This window comes from Ambystoma mexicanum, chromosome 9 (genome assembly GCF_040938575.1).
Source record: "Ambystoma mexicanum isolate Mex_15411 chromosome 9, UKY_AmexF1_1, whole genome shotgun sequence".
In the NCBI taxonomy this organism is placed as follows: Eukaryota; Metazoa; Chordata; class Amphibia; order Caudata; family Ambystomatidae; genus Ambystoma; species Ambystoma mexicanum.
Genome location: NC_090931.1, coordinates 863,679,477 through 863,696,306, shown reverse-complemented (window position 1 = coordinate 863,696,306; position 16,830 = coordinate 863,679,477). Strand labels below are relative to the sequence as shown.

The window sequence follows — 16,830 nt, the reverse complement described above, 5'->3', positions numbered from 1 at the left end:
TCAAAACATTTGGAAAATGTTATGCTTGTGGGTCTACTGACCATGTGAAAGGGGATCCCAGATGCAAGGGTAAACCTTCAGGGTTCCACACTGTCTCCTTGGCCTTTTTCCCAGAGGGAGAAGTACAAATGGCAAGTGGAAACTTTCAATTACTGGATGAAGACCCCATTGGAGTGTCTGCCAGTGATACTTTAGTGTCCCTGGGTCTGTGGGAACAGCAGAATTTAGATGTCTATGATTCAATTCCAGAAAACACAAAAGACTATTATATGGACAGTGTACTTGTAAATGGTCAGGAGACCCCTGGCATTAGAGACACTGGGGCCAGCATTACAGTTGTGGATGAATCTTTTTTCAAACCTGGGGATGCTGCTAAGGCACCCAAAGGCCTCACTAAGCTTGCTGGAGGCCCTGTTCAAATGGTTCCAAGATTACAAGCTCTCATCCAGTGCAACAACATGACTGTCAAGATGTGAAGAGTGAGGTGCCTGGGAGAGTCCTGTTGGGGAATGACTTAAAAACTCTTGGAGTTGTATCGAGCACCCCCAGGCCTCCCAGCAAAAGGAAACAGGAACAAATAAGGAAGGTCAGGGAGAGTACCTTAGATGTTTCTCCAGAGGATGTTACAGAAGAAATTATAACACCCAGCCCACATGAGCTATTGACTGCTATTTCTAGGAATAAAGAGGCAAAGGGGAAACCCAAGGTCTCAAAGAAAAAGCAAGAGAGTGCTCCTGTGCTTCCAACAAGGACATCCCCAAGTGGACTGTCCACAGTCACACCTGTGACTACTCTACCAGCTGAGGCTGAGTGTGAGGAACAACCAGGAAAGGTTGAATCAGCTGCTGAAGATTCAGATCTGGAAGAAGACCTTCGCCCTGTTGGAGATGTGGATCCGAAAGATCATCCTGAGCTGCAGTCTTTACTGGCAGAAGGTGGCCCCTGTAGGGCAGACTTCAGCAGAGGTCAAAGAGAGTGTCCTACTCTTGAAGGACTTCACCAACAGGCAGCTTCTCAGTTGGACAGGCAAGAGCCAGGGAAGCACAGGTTGTACTGGGAAGATGGCCCCTTCTACAGTGAACCAACTGAGTCTATCCCAGGGTACTACAGAAGACTTGTAGTGCCTCTAGAGACCAGACAACAGTTCTTACAGTTAGCCCATGAGATTCCTTTGGCTGGTCACTTGAGTTTCAAGAAGACCAAGGAAAGGCTTTCTCTATATTTCTTTTTTTTTAAATATATTTTTATTATTGTTTTGTTATTTTTTTTTGCATTTCAACAAGTATCAAATAGTACATGTCATTTACATTAATGCGTGTATTTTAGATCGCTCTTAGTGTTCATAAGCTTAAAATGGAAAAAACAGATAACGAAAAAAGATGACTTGCACATAAGTACCCAATTGACACTTGTACCCTCCCCCCTTTCCCCCCCCCACCCTCCCTCCTTCCCCCCCCCTTCCTCCTTCCTTCCCCTGGAGTCGCTCTAATACAGATATGGTCGAGTCCTGTCAAACAGATTGTGTGGTGCTTTTTTCAACTTTTTCAAGTGAGACCTTTCGTGTTGGGTACAGTGCTCAAATTCTTACTATGTTGTACTGGCCTAAATTGGGGTCCGATGTAGATATATTCTGTAGGAGCTGTCACACTTGTCAGACATCTGGCAAGAGTGGAGCCACGAATGTGGCACCCTTGGTGCCTCTCCCAGTGATGGGAGTCCCTTTTGAGAGGGTAGGTATCGACATTGTTGGTCCCTTAGACCGTCCAACCTCTTCAGGCAATTGATTTATATTGGTTGTAGTAGACCATGCTACTAGGTATCCTTAAGGCATACCTATGAGGACTGTTACAGCTCAGGCTGTTTCTAAGGCCCTACTTGGTATTTTTACTAGTGTAGGTTTTCTTAAGGAAGTCATCTCTGACAGGGGATCAAATTTTATGTCCCACTGCATGCAGGCCATGTGGAAAAACTGTGGAGTGACTTACAAGTTCTGAGCTGCCTACTATCCCCAGACGAATGGATTGGTAGAGAGGTTTAGCAGAACTATGAAGAGCATGATAGGTGATTTAGAGGAACCCCTTAGAAGAAAGTGGGACCTTCTACTGCCATGCCTTATATTTGCTTATAGAGACGTCCCTCAGGAGGGAGTTGGATGTAGTCTTTTTGAGCTTCTCTATGGTCATCCAGTTAGAGGCCCTTTGGCCCTGATTAAGGAGGGGTTGGAGAGTGCTCCTTCCCCCAAGCCAGTGAGAGTCACTGACTATGTGCTTGGTCTCCGGAGGAGAATGACACACACAACGACAGAAGCAGCAGATAACTTGAAAGCAGGTCAGGCTCTGGTGAAGCATTGGCATGACCAGAAGGCCAACATTGCTGAGTTTACTCAAGACCAATAAGTTCTAGTTATGGTACCTACAAGGCAGAGGACCTTACAGGACAAATGACTTAGGCAATCCTAAGGAGGTACCAAGGGTCTTGCCCACCAACCGTCTAAAAGCCTATGTCTCAAGACCAGAGGTGGGAGCTTTGCTTCTAGCTTCAGCTCAGGAGGAGGAGGAGACTGAACCTCTACCTGATCTCCTCAGGGGACAACCTTTAGATAAGAAGATAGGAGTTAATCTCTCTTCTACTCTGACACTGGAACAACAGGAGGAGTGCAAGTTTCTGTTAAATCAGTTTGCCTCCCTCTTTTCACTATCACCAGGCTTGACCCCTTGGGGCCAGCATGATATTCTCACTGGTGTCTGTTTACCTGTTAAAAGCAGAGGTTACAGGCTGTCAGATCATGTAAGAACCCACATAAAGGCAGAGGTCACCAAGATGCTTGATATCGGGGTAATAGAGCCCTCTATAAGTCCATGGTCTAGTCCAGTTGTACTAGTGCCAAAGGCAGGATCCAGGAGTTGAGATTCTGTGTGGATTATAGAGCTGTAAATGCAGTCACCAAGACTGATGCCAATCCTTTACCTAGGACAGTTGAGCTGGTGGACAAACCTGGTTGAGCCAAGTACCTCGGTACATTTGACCTAACATCAGACAATTGGCAAATCACCCTGACAGACCATGCCAAGGAGAGAACTGCATTTTCAACCCCATCAAGCCTATACCAGTTTATGGTAATGTCTTTTGTATTAAAGAATGCACGTTCTACATTCCAAAGGATGGTTAATCAAGTTCTGAATGGGATGAAGGACTTCTGCATGGCATACTTGGATGACATTGCAGTGTTCAGCCCTAGTTGGAAAGAACATGTTGACCACTTAGGATAAGTTTTGCAGGCTCTTGAGCAGGCCCCTCTGACCATAAAGGCAATTAAATGTCAAATTGGTCAGTGCAAAGTGGTTTAGCTTGGACATGAGGTAGGAGGGGTGAAATAAGGCCATTGCCTAGAAAAGTACAAGCTGTGCAAGAATGGGCCACCCCTACTACTCAAACCCAAGTGAGAGCCTTCTTAGGTCTCACTGGTTATTATAGGAACTTCATAGAGAACTATGGGTCCATAGCTTCTCCCTTGAATTTGGTCTCCTCACCCAAATTCCCCAAGAAGATCAGGTGAAATGAGGAGTGCCGTAAGGCATTTGAGGGACTTAAGAAAGCCCTTCGTCAAGCTCCAGTCTTAAGAGCTCCTGACTACAGCCAAACCGTCATTGTGCAAACAGATGCTTCCAATACAGGTATAGGTGCAGTTCTGAGTCAGCTGAACGAGAAAGGTAGGGAACACCCAATCTGCTTCATCAGCAGAAAGCTGAAGGAACCTGAGACAAGGTGGGCAACCATAGAATGTGAGTGTTTTGCCATTATGTGGTCACTGAAGAGTTTAGACGACCATACTTGTATGGATCTACGTTTGTGATTCAGACAGACCAATAACCCTTGAGATGGTTAATGCAGATGGAAGGGGAAAATCCTAAATTGTTAAGCTGACCAATCAGCCTGCAGGGGTTTGATTTTACCATTGAATACAGGACAGGGTGTAATCACCAAAATGCTGATGGTCTCTCCAGAATGTATGACTGGAGTAAGGAGATTCATCCAGGGGTGGATTAAATCCTCCCGTCCCTTAGTCTGGGGGGGACGAGTGTTAGGGAGAACTCTCAATAATGTGCTAATTCCCTTCACCTCAGAGATCCCCAGCAGCTTTGCTGGATTTTGCATTTTTTTTTTTACCTGGAGAGAGTGTGAGCCTTTTTTCCCACTGTCTCATGTATTTTGATGTGTATTACTCTTGTGTTCTTTGATTATGGGGTTTTAGATATCTCCATAGGCTTCATCTTTTCATGTCTGTCACAAACACCCTCAGTGCAGTGACACAGGAAAGCCTTTTAGGCTGTCCAGAGGTTTAAGTAACTTCTCTGTGATAACTACTGTTTCCCAGAGAATGTAAAGTTAAATTGACTTTACTAGTCTTTTTAAATTCCTAGACCCAGCACACACCATCTTACAATAGAGTGCTGGAGGGGTTACCTAGTATCCCCTATGTCTAGAAACTCATGTAGCAAGCAAATGCTACCCTTTCCTATCGAAATGGCCAGTGGCAGTGGTTTTTCAACAAACTACCATGATTTTTTCCACCCGCAAATACCAGTAGCTAAAAATCACAGGAGCTATGTTTTTCAAGATGGCACCTGAGCCCCCTTTGTTTAAACAGGTCCCGGTCTTCTTTTTCGCCATTTCTCTTTGGAAAGGTCCTTCTAGAGTTTGTCTCTGCGCGCCAAACTAGTTTTGGTCCCTTTGCTCCGACGCCTTTGGCGAGCTTCAGGACTAAAGACTGCCTCTGGCACCTGAGTGTCTGGTGTGGGCAGGAAGGGTGGGCAGGAAGTGAGGGAGGTGCCCAAAACTCCCTGTGCTTAGTCTCCTAGGAGACCCGAAATCCCTCTGGCATGATTGGCTGGCTGACTGTCTGGCAAGGACAGCCACCCTGCTGGGTGAGTGGCAGCTAGGCTGGAATTAAAGGGAGAAAACTATTTAAAAGGCGAGTCTCTTGGACTGGAAAGCTGAGTTGACCACTAGAACGAGAGAACCGAAGACAAGCTGGAAGAGGACGCCTGCTACAACTACTGGACCGTTGGTTTTCCCAGTGGAGCCCTGCTGCAGGTCCGCATCGCAAAGTTGAACTCGACAGAGAAGCCCTTCAAGGGCGACTTCTCCCTTTGAGTTGGTAGGACCAATCAACTCGTAAGTCACCTGGATACCATTCTCAGAGTTGGTTAGGATTAACCATGGGGAAGGACACCAGCTTGTGTGCTTGAAGAACAGCAAACAGAATCAAAGATTTGCCCATTTGTCAGCTTTGTGACCAGTCCCAATGCAGTGCAGGAGTCCCCCAACATCTTCCCTCTTGTCCCCACGAGTGAGGCTCAGGAACAGCGAGATCTACAGGAACTGCCAGGAAGAGAAGTCTTTTTCTTCAATATAAGGTACTGTGAAAACCCGATCGAGAGAATTTCACTCTCACTGCGAAAGTGCGTACAACTTTGGCAACTTGCAGGCCTAGTCAGCCTGTGACCCGACACACAAACCTTTGTTCTGTGAACTTCTTCTAAGAACTGTGGCAAATACTTTTCCGTGCTAAGTACCAGAACCGTTTTTACTTATGCAAGCCACTAGCCCATTGACTTTGGCCTACCTATTGCATTGAATTAACCCCTCTGGTGAACTTAAACTATTTGCACTGTTTTAGAGTAAATGTAATATTCTTTTTATTAACTTATGCCTTTTTGCTCCTACTTTCATGCTATTTTGCTCCTTCTTCAAGGGAGCTCAACTGCTTAGTACTCAGTACTGTAGCATAATTTGTGTGTGATATTGGTTGCCTCATTTAGTGTATGCTTTATAAATGATTGTGTAATAAATTAATAAGTGTTTTTACCAAGAAACCTTGAGCATAAGTGTCTATCTGAATACTTGTCATTTTAGACCTTTGTATAACACCCTTACAAGCTGACATTCCCTCTTGAGATACGCCTGGCTGCTCAGCTCGCTACCAAAAACTGTGTGGTACAGACGTATACCAAAGGTTGGCGCATGCTTACACCTATAGTCCTAGTTGTGTTTAGTGGTCCCAGAGGGTACTGCATACAAACGTTGCCTAACACCCACCAATGTGAGCCAGTACTACATATGAACACTTATTATGTTGCTTTCACATGTGATGCCCAGTAAAAAATGCCTCATCACGGTAAATAAATGTCCAAACTGGCCCACCAATGTGAGCTAGTACCACGTATGAACATTTATTATGCTGCCTTGACCCTTGGTCTCTAGCAATAAAATGCCACAGCTCAGTAAGAACTACCAAACCTCTTCCACCTGCCCTGTTTATCCCCCATTCATAGGCCTGCTCCCAGGGCCTGCTAGACATACACATCAGCATTAGAGTATGAATATCTTTATTTTGGATAGTTCCAATACATACAATATTCAGCAACCAAGTACATATGCTAGTTTTAAAAGCAGTTAATAAAAATTACAGAATTGAAATCCTAAACTTAGTCCATTATTGGCGTATCTAGGGATTAATGAGGCATTTAACAGTGCTACAACATCCCATTAATAACCAAAATGTATGAGTAGTTCTTGTGCAATACATTAAAATCCCAAACTCATATTCCATTATTTCCTATATGTAAAGATTCGGACCAAAGTTTACAAAAACACAATATTATTACATTCACATTTTAAAACAACCAAATTTGTTTAAACACGTATCCAGTCAATTCAAATTAACACTTTGCTAATATTATAATTTTAAACGTTTGATTTTTAAAATTACTTTGTTACTATAGCCCAATAACATTTTTATACTTAAAAGGTGCTTTGCTAATACAGCCCAATAATCAGAGCTGGATATTTGTATCCAAAGACCACTACCCAATTAGGTTTTAGTTTTAACCCTTTTTTTCCCCTAAGTCTCTAGGCACTTCTAATTGATGAAGATAATGACCAGGCTATGGCAAGAGAAGCAAAGTTCAGCAACAAATATAAAGCTGGACGATGCTTGCTGAAGCCTTTCTCTTTCCATGGGGTAACCACATACCTCTTCCTGAGATGATCGCACTCGGGACAGACATTTGGCCTCAAAACATCGGCCTGATCGTTTGCTTAAAACTTTGCCCAACAATAGGCACTCAAACCCGAGCTCTGGTGATAGGAGCCCTTTGTGATTTATTATTTGTCCAAATGAGGTACTCCTTCATGTTATTACTTGATATAATCATCAGTCATCTATTTGCCGGTTTGAGCAGCTTCCGGGATTCTCCCTCTTCTACAACCCATTCCTTCAGTCTTTTTTTAATCATATGGCATACACTTCTCTTTTTTCTGGTTGGGCTTTCAAAAGACAGACCGTATCAACATTATCCAACATCTTCCTTATATAGGCTAGCCACCGAATTGTATTCATGTCTTTTTTGCCTAACATGTTTTTTATTAGTACCCAAGAGACGTTCACAGTAGATGTAACGCCGAACGTGATTGGTTGAGAGAGGGTCCATACCTGCCTCGAACACCACATTCTATCCGCGCGCCACTTCATTCTCCGTTGTACTACGCATTTTTCTATGCTTTTTGCCTTTGACAGTCGCTGCGTCATTCCGGCTCTCACAGTTACACAGGATACTTAACACGGCAGAATTCCGCGGCGGAGCAGCTATCCACAATAATTTATAGTCGTCTCTGCTCAGCATGCCAAATACTTCTACAGACAGCATGTTTACACTGGATGAGGATGCCATAATTAACTTTAATGTTCTCGGCCCACATACAGTGGAGGAGTGGCTCCATCTCAATGACAACGACACTGAAGATGGACAACAGAACAAAATAACCCTTAGTCCTTTCCCTATTGCAACTACTGTGTCATCTCCACCCTGTAGACATGCTACTATGGGCACCATGGTTTTAAACACAATTGAACTGAGCAAATCTGAGGTAAATACCCAGCTAGCCACAAAATGGGCAATTGATACTCTCAAAAGTTGGCTTTCTCAAAAAGGGTTAAATCTTTCATTTGAATATGAACCCATACAATCTCTAGCAGCTCTTCTGCGCCAATGTTATGCCCAAGTGCGCACTGCCACAGGATCTGAATACCAACCGCAAAGTTTAATTGCCCTTCCGCGCTGGAATTAATCGGCATATAAATATTCCTCCATTTCGCCAAAATGTAACCATAATGCACCATCAGGAATTTCTGAGCGCAAACAATGTGTTCGTGAGTATCATAAAGTGTCTTCGCCGAGCTGGAAAGGGCACTTCTGCTCATAAAATGTCTATTACACCTCCAGATCTACATCAATTGCGCAACTGTGGTGTTTTTTCACTTGATGCTCCAGATACACTCCCGTTTAAAGTGTGGTTTGACATCCAAATCCACTTTGCACGGCGCGGACGTGAAGGACTGCGCCAATTACCACCAAATGCGTTTACTGTCATCATGGATGAAAACGGCCACACATATGTCAGCCTAACCTTCAATGAGGTTACTAAAAATCATCATCCACTACTTGAACGACATCACAGCAACTTTCGTGGACGCATGTATGAAATTCCTGATACTCCGACTGCCCTGTGCATTCATTACTGAAATATATATCACGTCTTCCAGCAGATGCCCCATGTTTCTTCGTTGCTCCCCGCAATCTAACTAAAGAGGAACTGTGTACAGAACAAACATGGTACACCAAAAAACCACTAGGAAAGAACACACTCGGATCATTTGTGGTCAAGATTAGCAAACATGCACATTTGCAGAATCACTACACCAACTACTCCATCCGAGCAACAGCAGTACAACTTCTGTCCAACACTGGGCTTGAGACAAATTATGTCTGTGACTGGACATCGCAACCCGTCCTCTATCGAGAGTTATTGGAAACGCCAATCTGCCGAGAAACTAAAGTATTCCACCATCCTCCATCACGGATCAAGCAATACAACCTCCTCTCCGTCACCATTAACGAGTACCTCTACAAACAACCTTTCTCCTATATCAAACTGCATTCCTTATTGTGCTACCACCTCTTCTGTCAACTTCCAAAACACTGTATGTTCATCTAATTCCTTCCCCCAATTTTCTAATTGCTCTTTTACTTTTAATGGGAATGTACAATTCAACGCCAAATAACACCGTATATAATTTCAGCAAATTTAATGTTATAGCTTGATATAACACTCTTTGCATAAGTGCACATTAATGCCACCAATTACTTTCTCACAGTTTTCCATCTTATTTAATGTTATTGCTCGTTAAAGCCTTCCTTTTCGAATATGAATTTCAATGCACAGCAACAGCTTTCCTACTCTGTGTGTAGTCAATTTAATCTAATACAAAGAAATGTAATGTTTTGACTTTATAAAGCTGTCTTTTCCCATATGTTTAATACAATGCTCTACAATACTGTTACTTATAGTATGCATTCAATTTAATATTGGTATCCAATGAGGCTTTCTATTTTGTGTGTTCATTGAAATGCCTTGGATTACTTTCCCCTGTTATTTGTGTGCTTTTAAAAAGTTTTCTTCTCTGTTATCTCTGTTTTCATGCTACAAAACAGACATGCTACCTCCAGATATACTTTGCCTAATATTTACAAATTAAACAACTTTGCAAACTCCTAATGCTATATTTTTTCAATATTTCAACTTTCAACCTAAATGAAAGGAAGTTTATTGGGTTGCATTAATGCACAATCATGAAATATTGTGCAAAAAAAATATACCTGATATTTTTTCTGCATAATACCTCATGATTGCCTACCCATTCACTAATCAGCACTTTTTTCCTCCTTCCAACATGGCCGCCGCCCGTCCCGTATGACGGAGCACATGAATGCTTTCTACTGTTCCGCTTTGTTTAACTCTGCGTCAATGACAACACGCTGTCGTGCGCAACAACGAACATTAAGGTAAATGCAAAATAAAAACTGCATATTGCTTCTAATATCTCAGACGTTAATCCGGAATACTAATAGCAATATGCCCCTCGCGGCTCATGGTAATGCCCTGGGGCCTTCGTAACTATGGGCCCCGGGCATTATCTGAGCCGGTAATGCCCCCGCCGCTCAGGGCATATTGCTTTAATATCAGCATTCACAATGCATCATTCAATCTTCATTCTCTCTTACACTCACATTCTCGCACACACAGCAGCATTCATGCAGTATTCATTCTTCATTCACTCTCATATTCACCCGTGCCCAGAACCAATACATGATGTAAACGTGCATGTATACGCTCTGCACCCAAACAACATACACTCTCTTATTCAGACACCGACTTCCAAACACAAACCCTGGCATTCACGCACACACAAATACATTTTATTATTTTATTACCTGCAGCCCCCTTCGGATTCCAGTCATCTTGGCCTGGTGTTGTCTGCTGCAACAAAGGCTCTATGGTTCCCATGCAACAGGAACCGAGAAGCAGAGAGTGCTTCCTGGCTCCTGTATATGCGCGGTAGACCGGAAGCGCCTCCATCAGAATGCCCCTCTGGCCCTAGATGCATGAGGAGGGACAAGAGCATGCCCTCACACATTCAGCCCTGCAGTACTCCAGCCTGCATCCCCAATGGGCCATGCAAGGCTCATTGAGCATGTTTAATGGGGTACTACTGAAATGTCAAAGGGGAACCACGTTTCCCTTTGAATGTTCAGTTAAAGTAAGCCCAGGAGCGCTACCGCAGGTGTTTTCTGCAGCTGGGTGATCAGTCAGTGTTTTCACTGTGCTGGCTTGGCTCATCCACAAAGAGTGGTGGTCGACGTCACGCCGCCCATTATGGATGAGCCGTCCCTGCCATTTCTATTTGTTTTATTGCATTCAATCACCCTGTGAGAGCTAACAATTATTTTAGTAAGACAGAAAAATGATTTCACAACCTCCTTTTATTTGCTGGCGTAAAGATCTGAGTGACTGTGAATGAGTCTGGGTATTTTGAATTGTATAGCTCTGTGTAAACCTAGGTTTTGCCAGTAGCATAATCTGGCAGGGGCTTTGTATTATTAGGATAAGAATTCTGGGAATTCTGGGTATCATCTGAGTCTTTGCAACCTTTGGCTCGTCAAATGTTTTCAACTACAAATCCTATCAGCCTCAGCCAGCATAGTCAATTTTGGGGGATCATGGGAGTTGAGTGAAAAACAACAGGAGAGCTGCTGCTTGCAGTCCCCTGATGCATACTTAAGTCTGAGATAGGCATATCTCTGAGTCAGCATTACCAAGACTATGGGATTCATTACACGTTTGGCAATATCCTGTCAGTAATTCCGTCAGGATACTGGCAAACTGCACCTTCCATTTCTGCCGCCTGATATCCCAGAATTACCAGGATATTACTGGCGGTGGAAAGGGAGGTAAATCCCCATTCCATGGAGTCCTAACGGCCTCCATGGAGGGGAATGCTGTAATTGACTGCTAAATCTGTCATTTATTGGATGTAGGGCCCTGATTTGCCTCCAGGGGTTGTGCTATGGCAGGGGTAGACCCAAGAGAACCAACAAAGGCCAGGGACACTGGCATGCCAATGCCACTACAGCCGCATATGGCCATTTAAGACCATCTTATACCAAGTATAACTGTCCATGTCAGGTCTAGTAATCCTATGTCAAGCACAGCACCATATTCCCCGGTTCTGCCATATTACCGTATGCCACTACTTGTGGATACTGTCATTTTATATCTGTTATAGCGTTAGAGCGTAAGCAAAATCAAAATATGCACGTTACAGCTTGATTTATCCAGTTGCTTCTATCATCATCTACCAAGTGCATCCTCAAACATCCAGTAATGCCCCCCAATGTCAGTTAATGCCTCATGCTCCTGTTATTGTCACTTTATGTAATGAGAGCTTCCCATGTCTAATGGCTCCCTGAAAAAGGTGGGGTCCGTAATAATGCCTCCCTCAGGCGGTATAGAAATCTAGTCAAAAAAGCTCCTGTGGGAGACAGGTCCAACTTCTGTGACTCTGACCATTCAAATCTCATCCTCAATCGTACTTAATATACCAACCTTTCAAAACATATATAGATAGCGGAGATAGAGGAGGACATGACAAACATGCTAAGCCTAGTACATTCAACACCGTACAAGTGCGTAGACAGAAGTGCGAGGGAGGGGGAGGGGGACACGTGTGCCCAGTCCAGCAGGGGCCACGATTAAGTGCAGAGTGGATGTCACTCTCATAGAACATATTCCCAGTGCAGTAATGCAAGGCTGAGTGCGGAGGCCAGGAGACAAGTGCAGGACTGGCGGGGGAGCCTGGGACCTGTGAGGCTCTGGAGATGAACTAGACAAGCAGTCAGCTGACTGAACAGGTTGGGGATGAGAATGAAGGAGGAAAGCAGGAGAGAAGAGAAAGGAGGTTAGCAAGGGAGAGGGGGAGAGAAAGAGGAAGTGAAGAGGAATGTCTTGAGGAGTTTCCAGAACTTAAGGAGGTTGGGCTCACGACAGCAAGAATCATGTAGGCTGTTCCAGAGGGAGGCACCTCAGAGGATAAGGATCTACCCCCAAATCTCTGTTTGGAAAAAGGGCTCACCTGCAGAGAGTTGGAGGAGGCCGAGTGGAGGGCTCTGGAAGGAGAGTATTTTACAAAGAGAGTGTTGTAGATAGTAGGGGACCTGGCCCCAGAAAGCCTTGTGGAGTATGCAGAGGGACTTGAACTTGATCCTTGCAGCCACAGGGAGCCAGTGGAGGGATTTCAGCACAGGAGAGATGTGGTCCCTGGGCTTGAGGCCAAGTATTAGTCTCACGGTTATGTTCTGGATAAGTTGACAAGGTCGAAGAGTAGAGGTAGGATGATTGCGGGAGAGACTGTTGCAGTAGTCTAGTCTGGAGAGAACCAGGGCTCTGGAGATGGAGAGCCTCTGGGAGAAGGTGAGAAAAGGTAAAATACCTCTGGGGAGGTGCAGCTGGTAGTGGGACTTTTTGGACATGTCGGAGATGTGAGATGAGAAGGAGAGAGTAGACTCGAAGATGACCACCAGGTCTTTTGCCTCACTAGTGGATGAGGTTGCAGGACTAAGGGTGGCTGGCCAGAGTGAAAGTGGGAAAACAGGAGCGGGGGTCACAATGAGGATGATCTCTGTCTTACTGGCATTAAGGCAGAGATCATTAGCAGCACACCAGGACTGAATTGCAGACAGACAGTCATGGATGAACGAGGAGGAGGAAGAGGCCGAAAGTAGCCTGAAACAGAGCTGTGTGCCATCCGCATAACTCTGAAAGTTGGAAGTGAAGGCAGAGATCATGGGGGCCAAAGGGGCCATGTAGACATTGAAAAACCAGGGGTATAAATTGGATCCCTGGGGGACACCACAAGTAGAGAAAGTGATAGTGGAGAGAAAGGAACCAAGTTCTACCTGGGAAGGATGGTCAGAAAGAAAGGATGCTAGCCACGCCAGGGCTTGATCAGTTATGCCCAGGGTCTCACGGAGATGGCAGATCAGGATGTTGTGGTTTACTGTATTGAAAGCAGAGGAGAGGGCAAGAAGAAGGAGAACAGAGGGAGAGATAGAGTCAAGGTTTAAGAGCAGGTCTTCACTGGTTTCAGAAGTGCAGTTTCTGTGCATCTGGATGCTTTAAAGCCAGACATGGAAACAACCAACAGATTCATAGTGGAGGGTAAGCTGAGAGATAGCCAACTTCTCCAGGAGTTTGCCCAGGAAAAGAGTGATGGAGATCAATCGATAGTTAGCCGGAATAGGAGGGTCGGCAGAGGTTTTTTTGAGCAGAGAGTGCACAAGAGAGTGCCTGAGAGAAGAGGGGAAGACTCCAGTGGCAAAGAAGAGGTTGCAGAGGTCTGCCAAGGCTGGAGCTAGCGACTCAATGATGGTTTTAGAGGGGCAGGAGTCCACCTGTTTGGAAGAAGCTTTCATAAATGGACTTGTCCCGAGGCTTCCTTGTGTGTGACAGGAGAGAGGGAGGAGAGAAGGGGAGTGGTGGGGGCGGCTAAGGGGGGCCCAGGAGATGATGATGTACGAGTGGGTGTGGAGGAGAGAGAAGACAAGATGTCCTGTGTTTTGGTGGTGAAGTGTGCAGCCAGGGCTGAGCAAAGGGCGTGGGTGGGTGCGGTAGAGGAAGAGGCTGCAGTAGGATTGGACAGTTCCTTACAGACTTTGAAAAGTTTGGCCATGTTGTAGGATGCCGCAGAGAAGCAGGTTTGAATACTGACTCTTTTCTTGGACTGTATGCAGAGTCTGTATTACCTTTGCAGAAGACAGCAGGCCAGCTTGTCAGAGGATGCGCCTGAATATCCCCATTTCCGTTATGCTGCCCTGCACTTGCGTTTGAGGTCAGCCAGGTCAGAGTCGTACAAGGAGTTGCACTTTTTGGCAAGCTCCAGTCGGACCCTCATGACAGTGGCAAGGATGTCAAGGGGGTTGGAGATGGAAAGGTGAAAGTTAGAGATGACAGACGGCTGTATCAGGGTGAAAGTCCGCCACAAGAGTAGGCGGAGGAGAGTAGTTCAAGGCAAAGACAGCCACTGACACTTTTTTCATGGGTCAGATGACCTTGAAGGTCAGAGGCAGTACAAAGTGGGCCAGTGCTAAAGGAGAAGAAAGCTTTAAGTGAAAGGAGAGCAGTCCATGAAAGTGGGGTGGGGAGAGGAGTAGAGAGAGAGGAATGTCTGTGGAGATAAGAGCATCCAAGGTGTGGCCAGCAGTGTGTGTCGGACCAGAAGGTAGAATGGAGAGAGAACGAGTTGCATAAATTGCGGAAAGCTCCGGAAGAGTCAGGAGAGCCAAGATGGATATTAAGATCCCCCAAAAGGAGGAGGTGGGATGAGGAGGAAAGGAGAGAAGATGTCAGGTCAGCCCATTCCGAGGGGAAGAGGATTGACTGGCCCTTTGGACAATAGAAGGTGGCCAGAGTAAGAGAGGAGACAAGGAAGAGAGAGAACCTGCAGATAAGGCATTCAAAAGAGGAATAGGCCTGAGTGGGGATGGTAGAAACAGGGATCCATTCTGGAAAGATTAAGGCAACTCCCCCTCCTGGTCTGTTAGGCTTGGGTTCAGAGAGGATGTTGTAGCACTCAGGGAGAAGAGTGTCAAAACTTGTTGTAGAGCTGTCCAACATCAAGGTCCAGGTGTTCCAAGAGGTGGCTTGTTGTAGAGCTGTCCAACATCAAGGTCCAGGTGTTCCAAGAGGTGGCAGATGTCAGAGGAGTGCTTGACTGCAGAGCGAGAGGTAAGCGTGGCAACGTGAGCCATTTTTGAAAGCCTTATGGGCGGGGGTGCAGCAAGGGACAGAGGTCCCTGCTGCAATTGGCACAGGTGTCTGAGAGATAGAGGCAAGAAAAGGCAGAGGAGCCAAAGGGAGTGCAGGCAAGGGAGCTGGGACAGTAGTAGATGACAAGGGAGCCAGTGAGGAGGAAGGTGGAAAGATGATAAGGCTAGGGAGGAGCCTTTCAAAAAGAAGGAGGTTGGGATGGGGCCCTTTTACCAAGATGGTACCATTGTGATAGACATTTATGATGACCCTGAAGGTCGAGGAGAAGGCAAGAAGGACCTCCCAACAGGTGCCACCATTGATGTGTTAGGAAGAGAAAAGTAGGGGAGAGCAGAGCCACCATATGTAGAGTCCAAATGTCAGGGGAGGGAATAACAAAGAGGATGTCTGTGAGAGTCTCTCTGGCGGATGCGCTGACGTAGGTGTCAGCGATAGGAAGGCCTGGGTTGGAGCCAAGTGTGTCCTTCTTAAGTTTCTTTCTGCCAGACTTAGTGAGCAGTGAGGGATAGGAGATAGCGAAGCAGTTCGAGAAAATTGGAGAGATGGAGAGTGCCATTGTGAAGGTGGACATGGTGTGGTGCACTTAACCATGCTGAGCAACTGGGGCACTTGTGAGGGAGTTGACAGGAGGGTACAGGCTCACAAGGAAAACAATAGGAGTGGGAAAAAAACAAGGGAGATAAAGGGGGTGTGGGTACAAGGGAGCAAGAGCTGAGACAATACAAAAGCAAGGAAGTAGACTGCATATCTAACTAGCAGAACACAGTAATGCATGATGAAAGCACATCTAAATTTGATTTTTCAAATAACAGACCCAATCAATGCAGGATGAAAGCACACCTAAGTTCGATTTTTAAACAACATATCCAATCAATGCAGGATGAAAGCATGCCTAAATTCAATTTATTTAAACAACAGACACAAGCAATGCAGAATGAAAGCACACCTACGTTCAATCTTTAAACACTTGCTCGAGTGTTAGGCTTTGCGAATCAGTTGTGAGGTCACAGGAGCAAATCAGAGATGCTCAGGGTCATCTCTGATTTACTCCAGTGCAAATCTTTGCAAATTGGGTCCCTGTAGCTAAATTGCGTGTTTGCTTCTTGCTTGTGTGAATTTCCCTAAGTTCGTTTAATTAGAATACCACTTTCATTTCCTTGCATACCCCTCCCATCCAACTCTCTCTCTCTCTCTGTCACTCGTTCACCTTTTCTCTCTGTCTATGGTTCTCTATTCAAAACGAGATTTTGGCTCAGTGTCCTGCAATTGGAATTCAAGAATGGTGCACCGTGCGAAGTAGGGCGACATTGTGTCCCATCTCTATGCCCAGGGCAGTAGTGATCTGGGGCACCAATGTGTTTGTTAGGTTATGAAATACATGCACATGCTCTGCAGCGCTACAGCAGCGAATTAAGCAGTGGAAACCCCCCAGCTTCAGAGTGTTGACAGAAGTTAACACTCCCATGTGAAATGGAAAGACCCCTCAGATCGCAGCATCCCTGTGTGTTCTAGCTGCAATGCCACCTAGGCTGGAACATGTGGGAGCTGAATCTGGACAATTCCAGTATCAAAACAGGTAAAAACTATAGGAGTTTATTTAGATGC

At 45.3% G+C, this 16,830-nt stretch overlaps 1 protein-coding gene across 3 annotated transcripts in view; it reads right to left on the bottom strand.

Moving 5' to 3' along the window:
* LOC138488704 (putative methyltransferase DDB_G0268948) overlaps positions 1-16,830 on the bottom strand; it is a 504,586-nt gene that overhangs the window by 414,513 nt on the left and 73,243 nt on the right. Inside the window, exon 1 of one of the 3 annotated variants that reach the window (XM_069615944.1) lies at positions 7,496-7,687. The exons of the other annotated variants lie outside the window; for them this stretch is intronic. Within the exon in view, the coding sequence (XP_069472045.1) occupies positions 7,496-7,591 (96 nt within the window). The 5' untranslated portion in view covers positions 7,592-7,687. Of the gene's footprint in view, positions 1-7,495; positions 7,688-16,830 lie in introns of those variants that run through there. 3 annotated transcript variants of the gene reach the window in all.